At 45.8% G+C, this 20,208-nt stretch overlaps 1 protein-coding gene across 2 annotated transcripts; it reads left to right on the top strand.

The window, feature by feature from the left end:
• Positions 1 to 1,190: 1,190 nt before the first annotated feature.
• Positions 1,191 to 7,726, top strand: LOC122484016 (ubiquitin-like protein FUBI). Of its 2 annotated transcripts, XM_043581698.1 has the most exons (4): positions 1,191 to 2,130; positions 2,237 to 2,381; positions 2,787 to 2,879; positions 7,717 to 7,726. In XM_043581698.1, coding segments are annotated over exons 1-4 (432 nt in total). In that variant the 5' UTR covers positions 1,191 to 1,938; the 3' UTR covers positions 7,719 to 7,726. The 2 variants fall into 2 exon arrangements, with proteins under 2 accessions (XP_043437633.1, XP_043437632.1); XM_043581697.1 differs by lacking the exon at positions 7,717 to 7,726 and having other exon boundaries at positions 1,618 to 2,130; positions 2,787 to 4,747.
• The last annotated feature ends 12,482 nt before the right edge of the window (positions 7,727 to 20,208 follow it).

Raw genomic sequence — 20,208 nt, forward strand, 5'->3', positions numbered from 1 at the left:
AAGCTACCCCCATATCCTGGGATTAAATGTGTAGAGGTGCCAGCCACTCAAGATGAAACATTGTGCATGCTTTGGGAGCTTTGGGATACTTCTGGGGGTAGCAGGATCTCCACAGACTAGCACTCAACCAGACTCCACCATGGTAGAGTGATTAGTCAGCTCCTGGGTCTGTGTCTGAAGCAAAGAAACAACCAACTTAGCGACTGGCTTCCAAGGTTGGATAGAAGAAACTCAACAGGTGAAAGGAGAACATTCCAGGCAGGGAGCAAAGCAGAAGCCAAGGCCAGGAACCCAGGCTAATGGGTTACAAGACTGGAAAAGGGCTGGCCTCTGACGTGTCTGCTTCTCCCATCTGTGAGGCTCAAGTGAGTTGTGTTTGAAGAATTACGAAAAAACGCTTGGATCACAAGTCTAACTCAACATGGTATATCTCTGTTTTTATTTATTAACAATGTTTCACTTATTCTGTGCCAGATACTGTTCCAAATGCTTTATAAATACATTGACTTACTCAATTCTCATAGGAGTAGGTTCTCTTATCCCCATTCTCAGATGAGAAAGCTGAGGTACAGGTCATGTGACTTGCCGATGATCATAGAGATTGTAAGCCACAGAACTGCGATCTGAATTCAGCCTGGCTCCAAAGTCTAAACCATTATACTAGGCCAAGATAAAAGGCTTTCAACATTTAAAAGTCTTTCTGATACACGTTTTTCCTGGTTTTAGTTTTATGCAGGCATACCCAACACCATGCTAAGTGAGAGTTGTACCTATTTCCTGCAACCCTTCTAGAGAGTAATTATTGCTGCCCAGCTTCACAGGAGAGTTAGACCCTCAGGGTAAATTGTGAGTTGGGATTCAGGCCTAGGTTTTTGTTTTTGTTTTTTTTTTCCCCCCCTACAATCTGTGACAACTATTCTGCCATAAGGATCCTCGAGGAGTATTTCTTTCCAACACAATACCCCAGTGCTGGATTAGGCCTGAGGGTTACAACGGAAAGGGGCTGCCAAGGTGGGGGTGGGCCGAAGGCCCTCTGGGACCCACAGTTCCTGGGCGTCCCGCTCAGTCTGCCTCCTGCCCCCCAGTCTAAATGAAAAGAGGGAGCCGAACTAAACATGCTGCAACTTGTAGTTGAGGCCATCAGGGACCATGGCCACACCTGAAGCCCCGTGGTCGTTCTGTCCCTCTCCGCATTTTTTCGAAGATTTTATTTTTAAGTAATCTCTACACCCAACATGGGGCTCCAGTTGACAACCGCAAGATCAGGAGTCACTCGCTCCTCTGACTCAGCCAGCCAGGCGCCCCTGTCCTGCGCACTCTTTGCTACCTCCTCTCTTTCTCTGCACCCTCACCCTATCTGTGCTTAAAACAGATGTCCACCTCGAAGGAGAAAACCGAGGTTCCAGCGGGCTACTCGTTGCTCCGAGGTCCCGAGAGATGGCTGGACTTCCGCGTGAGTGTCAGGCTAAGCGGCTCCCATCACCTGCCGCATCCCACAAGCTGCAGAGAGCCCGCTTTCCAGCTCTGCCAAAAGAGCCTGAGCGCGGGGGCCGCCATCTTGGCGCCGCCTCCGAGAGCCTTTGCCCGCCCGGGAGGGCGCCCGCGCGTGCGCGGACCGCGGGGGGCGTGGCGAAGGGCGCGGGGGCGAGGCCTGAGGAGGCGCGGGCGGTGACGCAATGCGCCCCTAGTGGCGGGTGTCTTCGCGCCTTCGCTCTGTAGCCTCTGGATTCCGTTTCCACGGTTACGGCGGCGCGAGGCTCGGTCCCAGGTAAGATCCGGGTGGAACGGAAACGTGATACTTGAGGGACCGAAGGCAGCAAGGTTTAGGGGAACGGGGAAGCGGGACCTGGGCCCGGGGTCGGGGGAGGTCTAACCTTTCGCCCCTGTGCGTGCCCCCACTGCGGGCTCTGGTTAGCTCTGCCCCGCGATTCCCCAAGGATGCTGTTCCGCCCACTAGTGTTCTTCTGCCCCACGAACTGTCCTGGACCCCCACAACCCCTCTTCCTGAGTCTCCCAGCTGCTGACCTCACTCTTCTCTGTCGCCAAGTCACTGACATGCAGCTGTTTGTCCGTGCCCGGGAGCTGCACACTCTTGAAGTGACCGGCCTGGAGACAGTTGCCCAGATCAAGGTAAAGGTGATAGTGTATCCCTGAGCTTCCCTAACCCATGTGCCCTGTGCCTGGCTTCCTGTGACTTCCCCCAGAGAACACTCTTGACCCTCCCTTTCTTCCCTAGGCTCATGTGGCCTTCCTGGAGGGCCTCACCACTGAAGACAAAGTCGTGCTTCTGGCAGGTTCTCCCCTGCAGGATGAAGCCACCCTGGGTCAGTGTGGGGTAGAAGCCCTGGCAACCCTGGAAGTGGTTGGCCGAATGCTAGGAGGTGAGTCGGGCTGCAAGAGGCCAAACTGTTACCATGGGGTTCTTTATGATCCTTACACATACTCACTTGGTTTGCCTTTCGCAGTGTCTAGCATATTTTGCCTTAATTTACCGTGTCTAAAAGTCGGCTGATTTTGTGCTAAAATACAGTATCTGGCTTTGCTTCAGCAATTGGGTAGATCTGGTGGCAATAGGGCCTGGGTTCCCACATACTAACAATCTGCCCCGGCTGAGTCGTGGCTGTGCCCTTTGGAAGGCTTTACAGTTTGCTGCAGGTTCCATTCCGCCCTCCTCCACTCCTCAGAACCAATGGTCAGGCACCATTTTATCTTCAGGCTTGTGGTGGTGTTTCTCTTACAGTAAAGAAAAGTGAACTCTGTTTTTGTCCCTGTTCCTCTGTCAAAAGTGGGAAAACGAAAGATGGATCGAGAGCATCGCATGTTTCAAGAAAAGTGGGAACGAGCGTATTTCTTTGTGGAAGTTAAGAACAGCCCCGTGTGTTTAATATGTAACCAGACTTTGTCTGTGTCAAAAGAATACAACTTGAGACGCCATTACGAGGCAAACCATAGCAAGCACTTTGACCGGTATACGGAAGAGATGCGTGATGAAAAACTTAACGAACTAAAGAAAGGACTACACTTTCTTCAGCATCTGTCATCAAATACAAATAAACTAAGTGATGCTGCTGTGAAATGCAGTTATGTCATAAGTGAGAAAATTGCCCGGGCATCGAAACCTTTTACAGATGGTGAGTTTATAAAAGACTGTCTCTTGAGTGCTGCGGAAATCCTGTGTCCAGAGCAGAAACCGGCATTTGCCCACATAAGTCTAACTGGAAACACTGTTGCTCAGCGAGTAAAAGATATGGCTGAGAACCTACAGGACAAGTTGCGAGAAAAAGTGAAATCATTTGTGACATTTTCTATTGCAGTTGATGAGAGCACATACATAAATAATACGAGGCAGTTGATTATATTTATCCGGGGTGTTGATGAGAACTTTGACATCACTGAAGAACTTTTGGACATGGTGCCCATGACAGACCCAACAGCTGAGAATGACCTGTTTTTGTATGTTGAGAAAAGTCTTGAAAAGTTTAATGTTGACTGGTCAAAACTAGTAAGTGTAACCACAGACGGTGCTCCTGCGATGGTCTGTGATAACACTGGACTTGTGGCAAAACTTAAGTCCAAGGTCAAAATGTTTTTCAGGGATGCAGAGCTTAAATCTATCCACTGCATTATTCACCAGGAATTGTTTTGTACTAAAAAGTTAAAGCTAGAACATGTCATGGACGTAGTGATTAACACAGTAGACTGGATACGCACCCGGGGCTCCAACCACAGGCAGTTCAGGGCTTTGCTCGAGGAACTGAATGCCCAATACGGCAATCTCCTTTACTATACAAAGGTAAGGTGGCTTAGTCGTGGCATGGTGCTGAAGAGATTTTTTGAATTGATAAAAGAGATAGACGTGTTCATGTCTTCCAAGGGCAAACCCCTTCCCCAGCTCACCAGCGAAGACTGGATCAGAGACCTGGCCTTTTTAGTTGACATCACAAACCATCTGAACACTTTGAATATCTCCCTCCAGAGACGTTCACAAGTAGTGACACAGATGTATGATTCAGTTTGCTCTTTCCTCGCAAAATTGAGTCTCTGGGAAGCTCATTTGGCTGCAAATAATCTGGCTCACTTTCCTACACTGAAATCGGTTTCCAGAAACGAACGTGATGGCTTAATCTACATCCCCAAAATTGTGGAGTTAAAGATGGAATTCCAAAAAAGGTTCTTTGATTTCAAACATTATGAAAATGAACTCATACTGTTTAGCTCACCTTTCTCAATTAACATCGATAGTGTTAATGAAGAATTACAAATGGAAGTTATTGAACTGCAGTGTAATACGGTATTAAAAACGAAATATGATGACATTGGAATACCAGAATTCTACAAATACCTCAGCAAGAGCTACCCTAAATATAGAAAACATTGTGCAAAAATTCTGTCCATGTTCGGAAGCACCTATGTCTGTGAACAGCTGTTTTCTGTTATGAAATTGAGTAAAACTAAGTTTCGCTCCCAATTAAAGGATACAGGGTTACACTCAGTTCTCCACATTGCGACTCGAAATATAAGACCAGACATTGACATCTTGGTGCAGAAAAAAAGGTGTCAGGTTTCTGGTTCCAAATCAAAGGAATAACAGATTATGAACAAAAATTTTAATAATTAAAAGATTTCTATGTTTCAACATGTATTTTTAAATTTTGTCTTTGAAACACCCAGTATTATAAACTTTATACGTTACCCACTTGCAGTGTGGTTCGATTGCAAAAAAAAAAAAGTTTAGGTTGTTTGTTTTTCCCTTGGCGTTTGATTTTTCATATACTCGGGCCTGTTACGCTTGTTTGTCTAACTTACTTGGCTACCCAACTTTAGTTTGAGACTTCGGCCTGATGGAGCTGGTTGCCATACTTCGTGTTTGTTTTTCTGCTTGTCTCAAGCCAGGGAAAAACCGTCACTTGCTGCCTCGAGCAAAATGCCTGAGCTGTAGACTTCTTACGCATCTTTGAGCCAGGTTGTGCTATTTATCAATTACTTGCTTCTCCGCTCCAAATTCATTCTTTGTTGTCTGCTCTCTAAAAATGGATCTGGGCCCTTTAAATATCTTTCCTCTGACAGCAGGCCTGATGTTAAGCTTTGTCAGTGGAGGGCACTGGAGACACGTTTCAAAAGGAAGGAGTTTTCCTTCCTGGTTTGCTCACTTGGCCGACTCCTGCAGTGCAGCTGATGTCTCCAGCACCAGTGTCCTGCAGGGCCCCGCAGTCAGCAGCATCCCCTGGCTTATCCCTACAGGCAGTTGTATAATGTAATCTTTCTGCTGAGACACTTCACCATGAACAGCCTTCCCCAGTACCCTAAAGGGGAGATTTCCAGCAAATTCTGCCAGTGTGGCACTGCAACAATTTCTCTGTCTTTCTTCTGTATCTATTCTGTATATCTGGATGTATCCAACATGGGCTGGATTTCAGCCCTCCAGTTGGGAGCCTCTTCCCTGGGCATCTACTCAGCCCCTGAGATAGTTAGCACCTGGTCCTTATCCCTGGTATTTCTTTAGAATTCTTACAAGAGAATTCATAACTTTTATGTTAAATCACGGTTTAAATTATCGTGTGGCTTCTTCCGATTGGACCCTGACTGGCACAGGCCCTATTTCTTAGTTCTCTTGGGATACCCCAAAAACGAGCATGTTTGGATTGTGGCAACAAGGAAGACAAATGTGCATGTACTCAAGCCTTCGCCTTTCCCTGAGTCAGCATGTCACTAGATGGAGAGGAGATGTCTCTAGGCCCCGTAGCATTTAATCAATCATGCAGACTGTTTTTATGTTTATAATAATTGGTCGTAACTCATCACTGTTGTACTTCAACTATAACCTAACTTGACAGCAGAAGAAAATGACTGGGCCAATTCAACAAATATTCGTCAAGAACATACCATGTGCAAGATCCTACTCTGGGTGCAAGCTGGTTCTGTCATTCGTTCATTCCATGATCTTGAGCTGGTCACCTTGTCCCCCGAGTTTTACCTTCTTCACCCATAAAATGAGGCTGTTGCAGGGGCGCCTGGGTGGCGCAGTCGGTTAAGCGTCCGACTTCAGCCAGGTCGCGATCTCGCGGTCCGTGAGTTCGAGCCCCGCGTCGGGCTCTGGGCTGATGGCTCAGAGCCTGGAGCCTGTTTCCGATTCTGTGTCTCCCTCTCTCTCTGCCCCTCCCCCGTTCATGCTCTGTCTCTCTCTGTCCCCAAAATAAAAATAAACGTTGAAAAAAATTAATTTAAAAAAAAATGAGGCTGTTGCCACACGTATCAGTTATCTGTTAACCACATTCAAGTTACTTCAAAGTGTAGTGGCTTAAAACAATAAATATTCATTATCTCACTGGTTTCTGTAGGTCAGGAATCTGGGAGTAGCTTAGCTGGGTGGTTTCTCTCTCTTTTTTTTAATGTTTATTTATTTATTTATTTATTTATTTAGAGAGACAGAGAGCATAAGCAGGAGAGGGACAAAGAGAGAATCCCAAGCAGGCTCCATGGTGACAGCACAGAGCCTGATGTGGGGCTGGAACCCATGAACCATGAGATAATCATGACCTGAGCCGAAATCAAGAGTTGGACACTTAACCAACTGAGCCACCCAGACACCCCATCAGCTCAGTGTCTCTTAAAACGTTGTAGTCAAATTGTCAGCTGTACCTGCAGTCATCTGAAGGCTTTCCTGAGGCTAGAGGATCCCTGTCTCTCATGACTTCTCCAGGAAAGTCAGCTACCATGCTGTGAAAAGGCCTACGGAGAGGCCCGTGTGATTGCAGTCACATGTCTGTGGTGGCTATAGTCAACCTGAAGGCTCACCTGGGCCACGTGTTCATGATGGCTCATTCACAAGGCAGCCAGAGACCCCCGTGTAGCCTGGGGGCTCTCGGGGCTATAGATGACCTCTCCGGCACAGCGGTCTCAAGGTAGTTAACGACAGAATCTGACACAGCCCATGTCTCCCTCCTCTGACATTTCCTTTGCTTTCCTCTCACTACACTGGTGACTCTCAGCCTCCTTTATGGTTCTTGTTCACCTCCCAAATTCTAAACATTGAAGCTCCTCAGGGGTTCTTCTCCAATTATATTTCTTCTGTTGGTGCACATTCCCTGGGTCTCCTGGCTTTAAGTTAGTATTAATATGCTCTTAACTCCCAAATTTTCACCTCCAGCCAGACCTCTCTCTCCTAAGTCCAAAACGGAGCTGCTGGTCTTTCCTCCAAATCTACACCTACAGCAGTTGGTAGCAATTCTGTCATTCGTGCAGCTCCGGCTAGAAAGCTTGGAACTATCCTTGGTTTTTGAAAATTGTCCACACTGGAAATTGTCCCCTGGGTTTAGAGACTGGAATCCCTGGCGACCTTGGGGAGAGCCCTTTGGTGGCCACGTCAAATATGACAGTTCCAAAACCACTAGACCGTTTATTCAATAGGCACTGACTGTGCCACAGCTGTAGGTGAGATTGTGTCGCTGGGATCGGGCAGGCGGGCAGGGTCCTACGGAACCAGCAGCTAGCCTCCCACACCCCAGAAGGGCGCCCTGAAGGCCTCTGAGCAGTTACAATCAATAGCATAAGATTTAAGAACATAGCTCCTGGAGGCCTCAGAGCTTACTGATTTCTGTTTTATATACATTGGTATCAAGTAGGGTCTGATTTCTAGAATCAGAGCCACTAAAACAAGAAATTACCATGGGATAGCAGGCCTGCTGTAGGTGGGCAGTTGACTGCCTCACCCAAAAGAGGGAAACAGAAAAATTATTTAAAAAACAGAGTTCAGGGGCGCCTGGGTGGTGCAGTCTGTTAAGCGTCCGACTTCAGCCAGGTCACGATCTCGCGGTCCGTGAGTTCGAGCCCCGCGTCGGGCTCTGGGCTGATGGCTCAGAGCCTGGAGCCTGTTTCCGATTCTGTGACTCCCTCTCTCTCTGCCCCTCCCCCGTTCATGCTCTGTCTCTCTCTGTCCCAAAAATAAATAAAACGTTGAAAAAAAAAATTTAAAAAAAATAAAATAAAATAAAAAATAAAAAACAGAGTTCATGGAGAGCCTGGGTGGCCCAGTTGGTTAAGCGTCCGACTTTGGTTCAGGTCATGATCTCACGGTCTGTGGATTCGAGCCCCGTGTCACACTCTGTGCTGATAGCACAGAGACTGGAGCCTGCTTTGGATCTGTGCCTCCCTCTCTCTCTGCCCCTCCCTTGCTCATGCTCCGTCTCTCCACACCCCCCAAAAAAAATTTTTTTTAAAAAGCAAACAGTTCAAAAAGGCACAGTTGTAGTGACCATTAAGTGTAGGACAGACAACTGGTACATTTCACCAGTTGGCAATGAAGTCAAATGCAGAGAAGCCACAAACACCCATAGGACTATCTGGCCTGTCTCCTGACTTTATGACAGCCTCACTGTGTAACCTCCTGCAACTCTCTGGACTTGTCCTTGGTCTTTTAGTTTGTAAATTGTGAATACTAATCTCTGCCTTGCCTATTAGAAAAACATATGAGAAATACATTGTATAAATACAGTTAAGATGCAGTATAGGAGTGCCTGGGTGGCTCAGTTGGTTACATGTCAGACTCTCGATTTCAGCTCAGGTCATGATCTCACGGTTCATGAGATCAAGCCCCACATCAGGCTCCATGCTGACAGTGCAGAAGACCCTGCTTGGGATTCTCTGTCTCCCTGTCCCTGTCTGTCTCCCCCATTTGCGCTCGCTCTCACTCTTGTCCTCTCTCAAAATAAATAAATATACTTTAAAAAAATGCAGTATAAATACAGGGGTTATTATAAGATACTGGACAAAATATAGTCTGTGAGAAAGTGGAAATAACCTGGTGTTTATTGATCACCTTCTATGTGCCCGGTGCTGGCTGCTGTACAGGTATTATTAGGTTCAGTGTTAGAGATGAAAAACACAGAGTACAGAGAAATTAACTAGCTTCCCATTGCCAGGAAATGGCCACACTAAGTCTGCTCAGAAGACCAGAGGTAACCTCCATCTTCAGGCCCAGCTGGATCCAGCAACAAACGATAACATTAATAGAACTTTATATCCTTGTATCAGCTTGCTCCGGCCGCCATCACAGAACACCACAGACTGAGTGGCTTAAATAACAGAAGTTTATTTTCTCACAGTTCTAGAGACTGGAAGTTCAAGAAAAGGTATTGGCCGGTGTATATTCTGAGGCCTCTCTCCTTGGCTTGCAGATGCTGCCCTCTTGATGCGTCTTTACATGGCCGTTCCTGGCAACCCTTCCACTTCTCGTGAGCCATGTTAGACTAGGGCCTCATCCTAATGGCTTCATTTTAACTTAGTCACCCCTTTAAAGAACTTACCTCCAAATACAGTGGCATTCTTAGGTACTGAGGATTAAGACTTCAACACATAAACTTGGGGATCAGGGACGGGGGCACAATTCAGTCTAAAAAGTACCACACTAACAGAAAGGCTCCTAGGTATTTTATTCCTTTAAATCGTGACTGCTTTACAGATTTATGTCATAGTTCTCCTACTCCTTCTGAACAATACAGTGACTTCCTTTCCTTTCAAATGTATATCCAGTTCTCCCTTCAGTTTCATTTTCCCTTGTTTATTCTGACTCTGTGTTGTCAAACCTGCTTTCGAATTACCTTTCGAATTGTGTATTTTCAACCTTTTCAACTTTGTATAGTTTTGAAAGCAAACGTCTCTCTTCCCTGTGGATGCCTGAGTGTTTTCTGGAGTGGTGGGGAGGGATCTTGAGGGTACCCTTTGAAAATAAGATCTAGGGGCGCCTGGGTGCCTCAGTTGGTTAAGTGTCCGACCTCAGCTCGGGTCATGATCTCATGGTTCATGAATCCGAGCCCCGCGTTGGGCTCTGTGTTGATGGCGCAGAGCCTGCTTCAGATCCTCTGTCTCCCTCTCTCTGCCCCTTCTCTGCTCATACTCTCTTTCTCTCAAAAAGAAATAAACATTTTTAAAAAGGTTGACTTATTTTGAGAGGGAGAGAGAGAGAATTCCAAGCAGGTTCTGTGCTGTCAGCACAGAGCCCAGTGTGGGGCCCAATCTCCCAAATCGTGGGATCAGGACCTGAACTGAAATCAGGAGGTAGACGCTTAACTGACTAAGCCGCCCAGGTGCCCCTAAAAAGCTTTTTTTCTTATTGTTTAAATCTCTTTACAAGATAATTGGCTGTTTAACGCAAAATAATGTATTGTGGGGTTTATAACAAATGTATAAATAAAATATATGAAAATAATAGCACAAAGGCAGAGTGGGGCAAAATAGAAGCATAGTACTGTAAGGTGCTTATACATTCTGTGATATAATGTCTGTGATAAGTTTAAGATGTATACTGTAAACCCTAAGACAACAACCAAAATGACATGACAAAGAGTTATAGCTAATAAGCCAAAAAAGGAGACAAAACAGAATCATAAAAACAATCTAGAAGAATACAATAAAGAGGGTAAGGGAAACAATAGAGGGGACAAATAGAGAACAAGCAGCAAAATACTATCAACATTAAATGAAATGGTCCTAACACTCCAATTAAATGTGATGGATGAAAAAATCAATACCCGACCATATACTGCCTATAAGAACCATACTTTTAAGAAACAAATAGGTTAAAAGTAAAGGAGTGGGAAAAGATACACTAACAATAACAACAACAACAAAAGATGCTGCAGTGGCTCTAATAATACCAGGCAAGTTAGGCGTGCCTGGGTGGCTCAGTCGGTTAAGCATCCAACCTCAGCTCAGGTCATGATCTTGTCATTTGTGAGTTCAAGCCCCACATCAGGCTCTGTGATGACAGCTCAGAGCCTGGAGCCTGCTTCAGATTCTGTCTCCCTTTCTCTCTGCCCCTCTCCCATTCTCCCCCCACCCCTCTCTCTTTCTCTCTCAAAAATAAATATTAAAAATCAGGGTGCCTGGGTGGCTCAGTCAGTTGAGCATCTGACTTCAGCTCAGGTCATGATTTCACTGTCCGTGAGTTCGAGCCCCGCATTGGGCTCTGTGCTGACAGCTCAGAGCCTGGAGCCTGTTTCAGATTCTGTGTCTCCCTCTCTCTCTGCCCCTCTCCCACTCATTCTCTCTCTCTCTGTCAAAAATAAACATTAAAAAAATTTTTAATGAAAAAATAAATATTAAAAAAAATTTTTTTTCATATTTTTTTAACGTTTATTTACTTTTGAGACAGAGAGAGACAGAGCATGAACGGGGGGAGGGTCAGAGAGAGAGGGAGACACAGAATCCGAAGCAGGCTCCAGGTTCTGTGCTGACAGCTCAGAGCCCGTCGCAGGGCTTGAACTCACAGACCGTGAGATCATGACCCGAGCCGAAGTCGGCCACCCAACCGACTGAGCCACCCAGGTGCCCCCAAAAGAATTTTTTTAATACCAGACAAGTTAGGTTTCAAAACAAATTACCAGGGATAAAGTGGGTCATTTCATAATGATAAAGGGGTCAATTCATAAAGAGGACAGAACCTTCCTAAATGCTTATACATCTAATAATAGAGCTTCAAATATACACGAAACAAAAACCGGCAGACCTGCAAGGAGAAATAGGCATAGTCAAGTAATCATCATAAATTTCAATATCAAATAGAACAATAATTGATAAAACAAGTAAACTGAAAATCAGTCAAGATACAGAAGATGTGAACATTACTATCAACCCACTTGACTCAATTGATATTTTTTGGACCTAACTGACATTTATAGAACACTCCACCCAACAACAGCAGAATAAACTTTTTCTAGGACAGAAAATTTACCAAGATAGACCATTTTTAGGCCATAAAACAAGTCTCAATAAACGTGAAAGGATTCAAAACATAGAAAGTATATTCTTTGACAACAATGGAATTAAATTAGAAATCCATAACACAAAGATCTCTGGAAAATCCCCAAATATTTGGGAACTAAATAACATACTTTATTATTTTTTTAAAGTAGGCTTTAAGCCCAATGTGGGGCTTGAACTCACAATCCCGAGATCAAGAGTCTCATGCTAACCAGCTGAGCCAGCCAGATGCCCCTAAATAGCATACTTTAAAATACCCCATAGATCAGAGAAGGAATCAAAAGGGAAATTAGAAAGTATCCTGAACCAAATGAGAATAAAAAAACACAACATATGGAAATTTATGGGATGCAGGTAATAAGTACTTAGAGGGACATTTATACACTAAATGTCTATATTAAAAAAAAGACAAGGGCGCCTTCTAACTAAGTAAAGGTTGCAGGATATAAAATCCATACACAGGGGCGCCTGGGCGACGCAGTCGGTTAAGCGTCTGACTTCAGCCAGGTCACGATCTCGCGGTCCGGGAGTTCGAGCCCCGCATCGGGCTCTGGGCTGATGGCTCAGAGCCTGGAGCCTGTTTCCGATTCTGTGTCTCCCTCTCTCTCTGCCCCTCCCCCGTTCATGCTCTGTCTCTCTCTGTCCCAAAAATAAATAAAAACGTTGAAAAAAAAATTTAAAAAAAAAATTAAAAAAAAAAACAAGGGCGCCTTCTAACTAAGTAAAGGTTGCAGGATATAAAATCCATACACAGGGGCGCCTGGGTGGTGCAGTCGGTTAAGCGGCCGACTTCAGCCAGGTCACGATCTTGCGGTCTGGGAGTTCGAGCCCCGCATCAGGCTCTGGGCTAATGGCTCAGAGCCTGGAGCCTGTTTCTGATTCTGTGTCTCCCTCTCTCTCTGCCCCTCCCCTGTTCATGCTCTTTCTCTCTCTGTCCCAAAAATAAATAAATGTTGAAAAAAAAATTTTTAAATCCATACACAGAAATCATAGTATTTCTATATACTGTCAATGAACCATTGGAAATTTTATTGTATTTATTTTTATTTATTTATTTTTTAAGTTTAAGTAATCTCTACATCCAGCACAGGGCTTGAACTCACAACCCCAAGATCAAGAGTCACATGCTCTCCCAACTAAGCCAGCCAGGCACCTCAACTATTTCATTTTTTTTTTTTTTTAATTTTTTTTTCAACGTTTTTATTTATTTTTGGGACAGAGAGAGACAGAGCATGAACGGGGCAGGGGCAGAGAGAGAGGGAGACACAGAATCGGAAACAGGCTCCAGGCTCTGAGCCATCAGTCCAGAGCCTGACGCGGGGCTCGAACTCATGGACCGAGAGATCGTGACCTGGCTGAAGTCGGACGCTTAACCGACTGCGCCACCCAGGCGCCCCAACTATTTCATTTTTTAAGTGCTATTGCAAATGGTATTGTCTTTTAAAATTTTTAATTTCCAGGGTGCCTGCCTGGCTCAGTTGTTAGAGCACGTGACTCTTGATCTCGGGGTCATGAGTTTGAGCCCCACATTGGGTGTAGAGAGTACTTAAAAATACACTTTTAAAGGGGTGCCTCGGTGGCTCAGTTGGTTAAGTGTCTGACTTCAGCTCAGGTCATGATCTCGCAGTTTGTGAGTTCAAGCCCCAAGTTGGGCTCTGTGCTGACAGCTCGGAGCCTGAAGTCTGCTTTGGGCTCTCTCTCCTTCCCTCTTTGTCTGCCTCTCCCCCACTCACACTCTGTCTCTCCCTCTCTCAAAAATAAATATTTAAAAAAACTTTTTAAATACACTTTAATAAGTAAGTAAGTAAATAAATAAATAGTGAAATAGCTAGGGATGAATTTGAAAAATGGCAACACCTTTACTCTGAAAATAATAGAAAATTATTGAGAGAAATTAAGGGATTTAAAAAATGAAGATATACTGTCTCAATATTGAGATGAGGTATGACGAACTCAATATTGTGAAGAGGTCAGTCTTTCCCAAGTGAACTGTAGATTCAGTGCAATACCAGCCCAAATCCCAGGCTTTTAAATAAAGATTGACGAGCTAATTCAAAAATTCATGTGAAAATGCAAAGGACCTAGAAGAGTCAAAAACGACTTTGGGAAATCATGAAGCTAGAAGACTTGAACTATCTGACTTACACAACCGAGACTTAGAAGATTAGATCAATCCAGGCCGTGTGATGTTAGCGTAAACAGGGACAGATAACATCAATGAAACAGAATAGGGAGTCTAGGAAATATACCCACACATACATAGTTAATTGATATTTGACAAAAGTGCAAAGGCAATTCAGTGGAGAGGCAATAGTTTTTTCAACAGGTAATGCTGGAACAAGTAAACATCCATATGCAAAACTACGAACTTCAGTCCAAACATCTCATCTTATACCAAAATTAACTCAAAATGGATCATAGACCTAAGTGTACAACTTAAAGCTATTAAAACTACTAGAAGAAAATTCAAGAGAAAAATCTCTGCGGTCTTGGATTAGGCAAAGATCTCTTAGAAATGACAACAAAAACGGGTGCCTGGGTGGCTCACTTGGTTAAGCGTCCAACTTCCGCTCAGGTCACGATCTCGCGGTCCGTGAGTTCGAGCCCCGCGTCGGGCTCTGTGCTGACAGCTCAGAGCCTGGAGCCTGCTTCGGATTCTGTGTCTCCCTCTCTCTCTACCCTTCCCCTACTCACACTTTGTCTCTGTCTCTCTTTCTCTCTCTCTCTCTCTCAAAAATAAACATTTTAAAAAATAAAAAAAAATTTTAAATGACAACAAAAACAATCCATGAAAGAAAAAAATGACCATTTGGACTTCATCAAAATCAACACTTCTACTGTTTGTAAAACATTGTTAAGAGAAGAAAAAGACAAGCCACAGACTAGGAGAAAATACTTACAAATCAAATATCTAATAAAGGACTTGTATCCAGAGTGTATAACAAATTCTCAAAACTCTTTATGAAGTCACTATGCCTGTGTCTTGAGTTTATCAGTTTAAATGTTGCTGCAGGCTTCTGACAATAGACAGAATTAGAGCCTGCATGTTTCTAGAATCTGAGAAGGGGCTCAGCATCCACACCCTTCTTGGAATTATGGGATCACTGATCCTACAACCTTAAATAGAATTACCTTGTCCTTCAGAGTCACAGGTGGTCTCCTGCTGTGATCTCTATTATTAGAGGTGATGGTCTCAGCTCATATTCCGTCTAGCTATTCCTTCAAGCCCTGGAGAATGTGTTGCTGTCCCCCTCAAACACTTCCGAGTGGCTTTTCATTCACCTTGAGTTGGGGGCACCCAGGCCAACAGTGAACTCTATACCAATACCTGACTCCAGACAGAGCCCGTGTCTAAGAAGACCCAGTTCTTTTTCTAGAGAAAAGAACTGATTCCCACCCAGCACTGGGCCCTGTGAGATACCCTTGACCATCTTTCATAGATACCTGCCTTTCATTTCAAGTCAGTCTTGTACAATCAGCTAGATATCCACGGACGACACTCTACAGCTCAATATAAGATGATCCTAACACGTCCGCAACCCACACATGCCTCTTGAAATCCTGAAAGCCAGGGGCGCCTGGGTGGCTCAGTTGGCTAGGCATCCGACTTTGGCTCAGGTCACGATCTCACAGTTGGTGAGTTCTAGCTCCGCGTCAGGTGAGCTCGAGCCCTGCTCCAGACTCCGCATTCTCTCTCTCTCTCACTCTGCCCCTCACTCACTCATTCTCTCTCTGTCTCTCTGTCTCTCTCTCTCTCAAAAAAAAAAAAAAAAGTCACAGAGATGAAAAATACAGCATGAGGAATATACTCAATAACATTGTAATAACATTAATGGTGAGAGATAGTGACTACACATCACAGTGAGCACTGAGAATTGTATAAAATTGCCAAGTCACTATGTTGTACACCTGAAACTAATATAATATTGTATGTCAACTAAACTTCAATTAAAAAAAAAAAAAAGAAATCCTTGAAAGCCAGAAGAGAACCCCTAAGTTTATACCACCGGGCGGCAAAGTCAGCCTAGAAGGCAAAGGGTGAAGAACAGTACAAACCTTTCAGAGGAACTGCACAAAGACAACAGGATAGTGACCTCTGGAGGATGGGGAAGAACTAGAAAACTGCTGACCTTCACCCTGTGACTTGCTGCTCTCCAGGAAGGGTCTACTTCTGTGCGTCTTCCCTTGTCCCATTAACGTGAGTGTCTCATACAGGGATAGTGACCAGTTGTAACACTTGTCAAGGGGTCATTATGCCCTAATGAATAGGGACAAATAGATGTATAGTATAGTCTCTCTATAGAGGGGTAGAGAAACCAGCCCCCTGAGACCAAGGTAGAAAATCAGTTACATGATCAGTGGTAACTGCATACCTGTTCAAACAGCTGAAGTAAAAATGGTGACAATACCAAATGCTGAGGAGGATAGAAAGAAACTGCATTTCTTGTGCATTGTTGGTGAAAATATAAATGGTATAGCTACTCTGGAAAACTACCTGGCAGTTTCTGTTGACCTAAACATACGCTTATCATACAACCCAGCAATCACACTCCTGGGCACTTATTCCAAAGAAGTGAAAACATATGTCTACTCAGAATATGTGCGTGAATGTTCATAGCAGCTTATTTGTAATAGCCAATATTTGGAAATAATTTCAGTGTCTTTCGATGAATGAATGGTGTGTCCACACCCTGGAATATCACTCAGCAATAAAAAGGAACAAAACATCTTGAATGGATCTCAAAACAATTATGCTGATGAAAAAGAAAAAAAGCTAATCTCAAAAAGTTACATACTTGATGACTCCATTTATATATCACTCGTGAAATGACAAAATTATAGAGATAGAGAACAGATTTAGTAGTTGCCAGGGGTTAGGGACAAGGGTGCATCTGATAGGATCTCGGTAATGATGGAACAGTTCTGTATTTTGATGGTGATGGTGGTTACATAAATGTACACATGACATCAATTACACAGTGTTACACAACGCACATACAAATGAGTGTGTGTAAAACCATTAAAATCTGAATCAGGTCTCTGGATGGCACCACGGCAAATCTCTTGGTTTTCACAATATACTTGTAATGAACTGAATGCTTGTGTCCTCTCCAAGTCCTATGTTGAAATCCTAGCCCCCAGTGGGATATTTGGGAGAGAATTAGCTCATAAGAGTGGAGCCCTCATGAGGCAGATTAGCTCCATTATAAACGAACTACGAAAGGCTCCCTTGCTCTCTCTCCACCATGTGAGGACACAGTGAGAAGTTGGCAAGCCGCGACCCAGAAGAGGCCTCTCACCAAAACCGACCGTCCTGGCGCCCGGATCTCAGACTTCAGTCTCCAACACTGAGAAAGAAATGTCTGCTGTTTAAGCCATGCAGTCTGTGGTATTCTGTGGTATTGTAGCAGCCTGTGAGATAATAGCAAATATATTGGTCTCTGCCCCAGTTCCTGACACAGGGCTCCTAAACTCCTATAACTTCCTAAGTGATAACAGCATTAGGAGCATCCTTTATTCTGACGTTTGGTTTTGGACCTGTTTCTGACACGGAGCTCAGCAATCCCTTGGAATTTCCTGGGTGATAGGAGTGTCTTGTTTTTTTTGTTTTTGTTTTTTTAAGTTTATTTATTTATTTTTGAGCAAAAGGGAGAGAGTGGGAGAGGGGGGAGGGAGAGAGAGAGAGAGAGAGAGAGAGAGAGGGAGAGAGAGAGAGAGGATCCCAAGCAAGCCCTACACTGTCAGCGTGGAGCTAGACGCAGGTCTGGAACTCCTGAACTGTGAGATCATGACCTGAGCCGAAATCAAGAGTCTGGTGCTTAACCGACTGACCCACCCAGGCACGCTGAGTGTCTTTTGTTCTAATGGGACGACTCTTGATGGGCTCCTGGGCATCTTCAGGATGGAGGCTCCTCATTAAAAGCTTGAGGAAGCCTGACAATTCCACAGCCTCATCTTGCAGCCTCATTTGCCCCCATCCCTTTGTGAGCTAATGCTTGGCCTGACACCTCCTGAGACAGAGATACAAGAATGTCCAGGAGAGAGATGTCCGCGGGCTGCAGAGGTTCCTGTGACCAGGAAGCAGACCTGGTAGAGGAATGTGTGTTCTAGGACCTCACAGGAAGCCACGAAATATGTAGAGTCCTTCTAGTTGAAAATGCCCAACCCCTGGCCATTCCTGCCCACAGATGACTATCTCCTAATAAGAATTGCCAGAAGAATCCGGGAACACGGGAAGAACTCAGCAGGGCTCAGCAGGAAAATGGAAGAGCACTAGAACCAGAAACACAGGGGCGCCCGGGTGGCTCGGTAGGTTAAGTGTCTCTGACTCCAGCTCGGGTCGTGATCTTGTGGTTCGTGGGTTTGAGCCCCACATCAGGCTCTCTGCTGTCAGCACGGAGCCCGCTTCGGAACCTCTGTCTCCCTCTCTCTGCCCCTCCCCACCACTCAAAAATAAACATTAAAAGAAGAAGAAGAAGAACAGAGACACCATGCAAAAATGAGGCCCACGAAACAGAGCAAGCTGCAGAAAAGGCCCCTGTTGGCCACACACTGAGTCTGTGCCCTGCAAGCCCTCCAGTTACGGAGCGTGGGAAACGAGTCAGAGTCAAGTGAGACTGCGGTCCTCATCTTTGCGCCAGTGCTGAGCGGGGCAGAGAACTTGCTTGCCCTTCCCTCCCTTCAGCCCCTAGAGATCACCTGTTTCCTGAACTCACACTGAACTTCAACACCCAGACTTCCTGGGCCTGTCTCTCTCCCAGTCTTCTTATCCCTTGACCGTCACATTTGCATTTCTTTGGGCCTGGTCTGACTGTTTTGCTTTGACCTTGACCCTGCCCTTTCCCTTCCAGCTTCATGGTGGTCTGATGAGTGTAGTGTCCGGACAACTTGGAAATAGCTCCCTGGAATCCCCCGTGAAACCCTGTGGTCTCTTGCAGTTCTGGTATATTCCACAGCATGAGTACATCACAGTAAACTATCCATTTTTAAGCACTTGTTAAACCAGTTTAACAAGCATTCCCTGTTTATTTCACAATATAAATCACTTTATCTAAGTGGTATGAGAAGGCTGGTCTGGGAAGGAAGGCATGCCTGGGGGTAGCAGGGCCTCAGGGTGGAGGGCCATGGAGAACAGGGTCCAGCCAAGCCACAACAGAGACTGCCTCTGGGTGTTTTAGTTACATGATCCAACAAATGCCTATTTTTTTTTTAATTTTTTTTTCAACGTTTATTTATTTTGGGGACAGAGAGAGACAGAGCATGAACGGGGGAGGGGCAGAGAGAGAGGGAGACACAGAATCGGAAACAGGCTCCAGGCTCCGAGCCATCAGCCCAGAGCCCGACGCGGGGCTCGAACTCACGGACCGCGAGATCGTGACCTGGCTGAAGTCGGACGCTTAACCCACTGCGCCACCCAGGCGCCCCTACAAATGCCTATTTTTACTTCTGTCCTTTTGCGGTGGGGTGGGAGTTTCAGGTGAAACTGAAGGAGGCCTGCTAGACCTAGACCTTGGCCTAGCACACTCATGCTGACGTGCCTTGGCTGGGCAACTTGAGGCAAGTAATAAAGGGATCCGGCCATGATTCTTGAGGGCCGATAAAAGACCAGCCGTAGACCTGGCCTGACTCTAAGGAGCAGGAAATCTGAATTCTAGACCTGCCGCTTTCACATCCTCTGAGGGGCCTTGAGCCAGGCCCCACTCTGTTTGCCCTGCCACCCACTCTGCTCCCAGCCTGGCTGGGGAAAGGCTGAGGGGGTGAAGGTCCCCAAGGAGCAGGTGTCCCCTCCCCGCACTGCTTGCCTGCACCAGAGGCACCAGAGCCTTAGGGACTGTGTGCTCCTCAAAGGGACTCCCAAGGAGCCCTAGGACTGGGACACAGGCCGCCTACAGTTCCGGGCTCCACCTCTGGGCAGTGCCCGATGTAGTCGGGGCTGCGGCACGAGTACTTCCCATTCCCGCATCAAGCGTGTTTCCAGCTCCGGCATTCTGGAAAGACCAGACTTCCCCTCTTTGCAGCAAAGAGATGCTCCTCCATGGACCCCACTCTGCAGGGCGCAGGAGGTTCACAGCCCGGACCCTTCCTGTCTCTTGGGACTGGAACTCAAGCCACAGGTCTGGCTGTGGCCTCCCAGCTTCTAGCTTAGCTTTGCACAAGGGTAGAGCCAGGACGCTCAGCCTCTGCCTGGCTCAGCCCTACACTCCTCTCCAGGGGCCTCAGTGTCACCCTGGTCAGGATTCTGCATGGAGAAATGTCATCCCACCGGGGCGTCTGAGTGGCTCAGTCAGTTAAGCAGCCGACTCTTAATTTCTGCTCAAATCATGATCTCTCCATTAGTGGGATCAAGCCCTGAGTTGGGCTCTATGCTGACCACATGGAACCTGCTTGGGGTTCTCACTCCCTCTCTCTGCCCCTCCCCCACTGGCGCTTTCTCTCCCTCCCTCTCCCTGT

The sequence above is a fragment of the Prionailurus bengalensis genome, chromosome D1 (genome assembly GCF_016509475.1).
Source record: "Prionailurus bengalensis isolate Pbe53 chromosome D1, Fcat_Pben_1.1_paternal_pri, whole genome shotgun sequence".
NCBI lineage: Eukaryota > Metazoa > Chordata > Mammalia > Carnivora > Felidae > Prionailurus > Prionailurus bengalensis.

Excerpts from the sequence above, each read along its gene's own strand:
- LOC122484016 (XM_043581697.1), top strand. The coding sequence starts at position 1,939 with ATGCTGTTCCGCCCACTAGTGTTCTTCTGCCCCACGAACTGTCCTGGA. Across the intron at positions 2,131-2,236 it reads AGACAGTTGCCCAGATCAAG|GCTCATGTGGCCTTCCTGGA; the intron begins GTAAAGGTGATA and ends TTTCTTCCCTAG. Across the intron at positions 2,382-2,786 it reads GGTTGGCCGAATGCTAGGAG|TGGGAAAACGAAAGATGGAT; the intron begins GTGAGTCGGGCT and ends CTCTGTCAAAAG.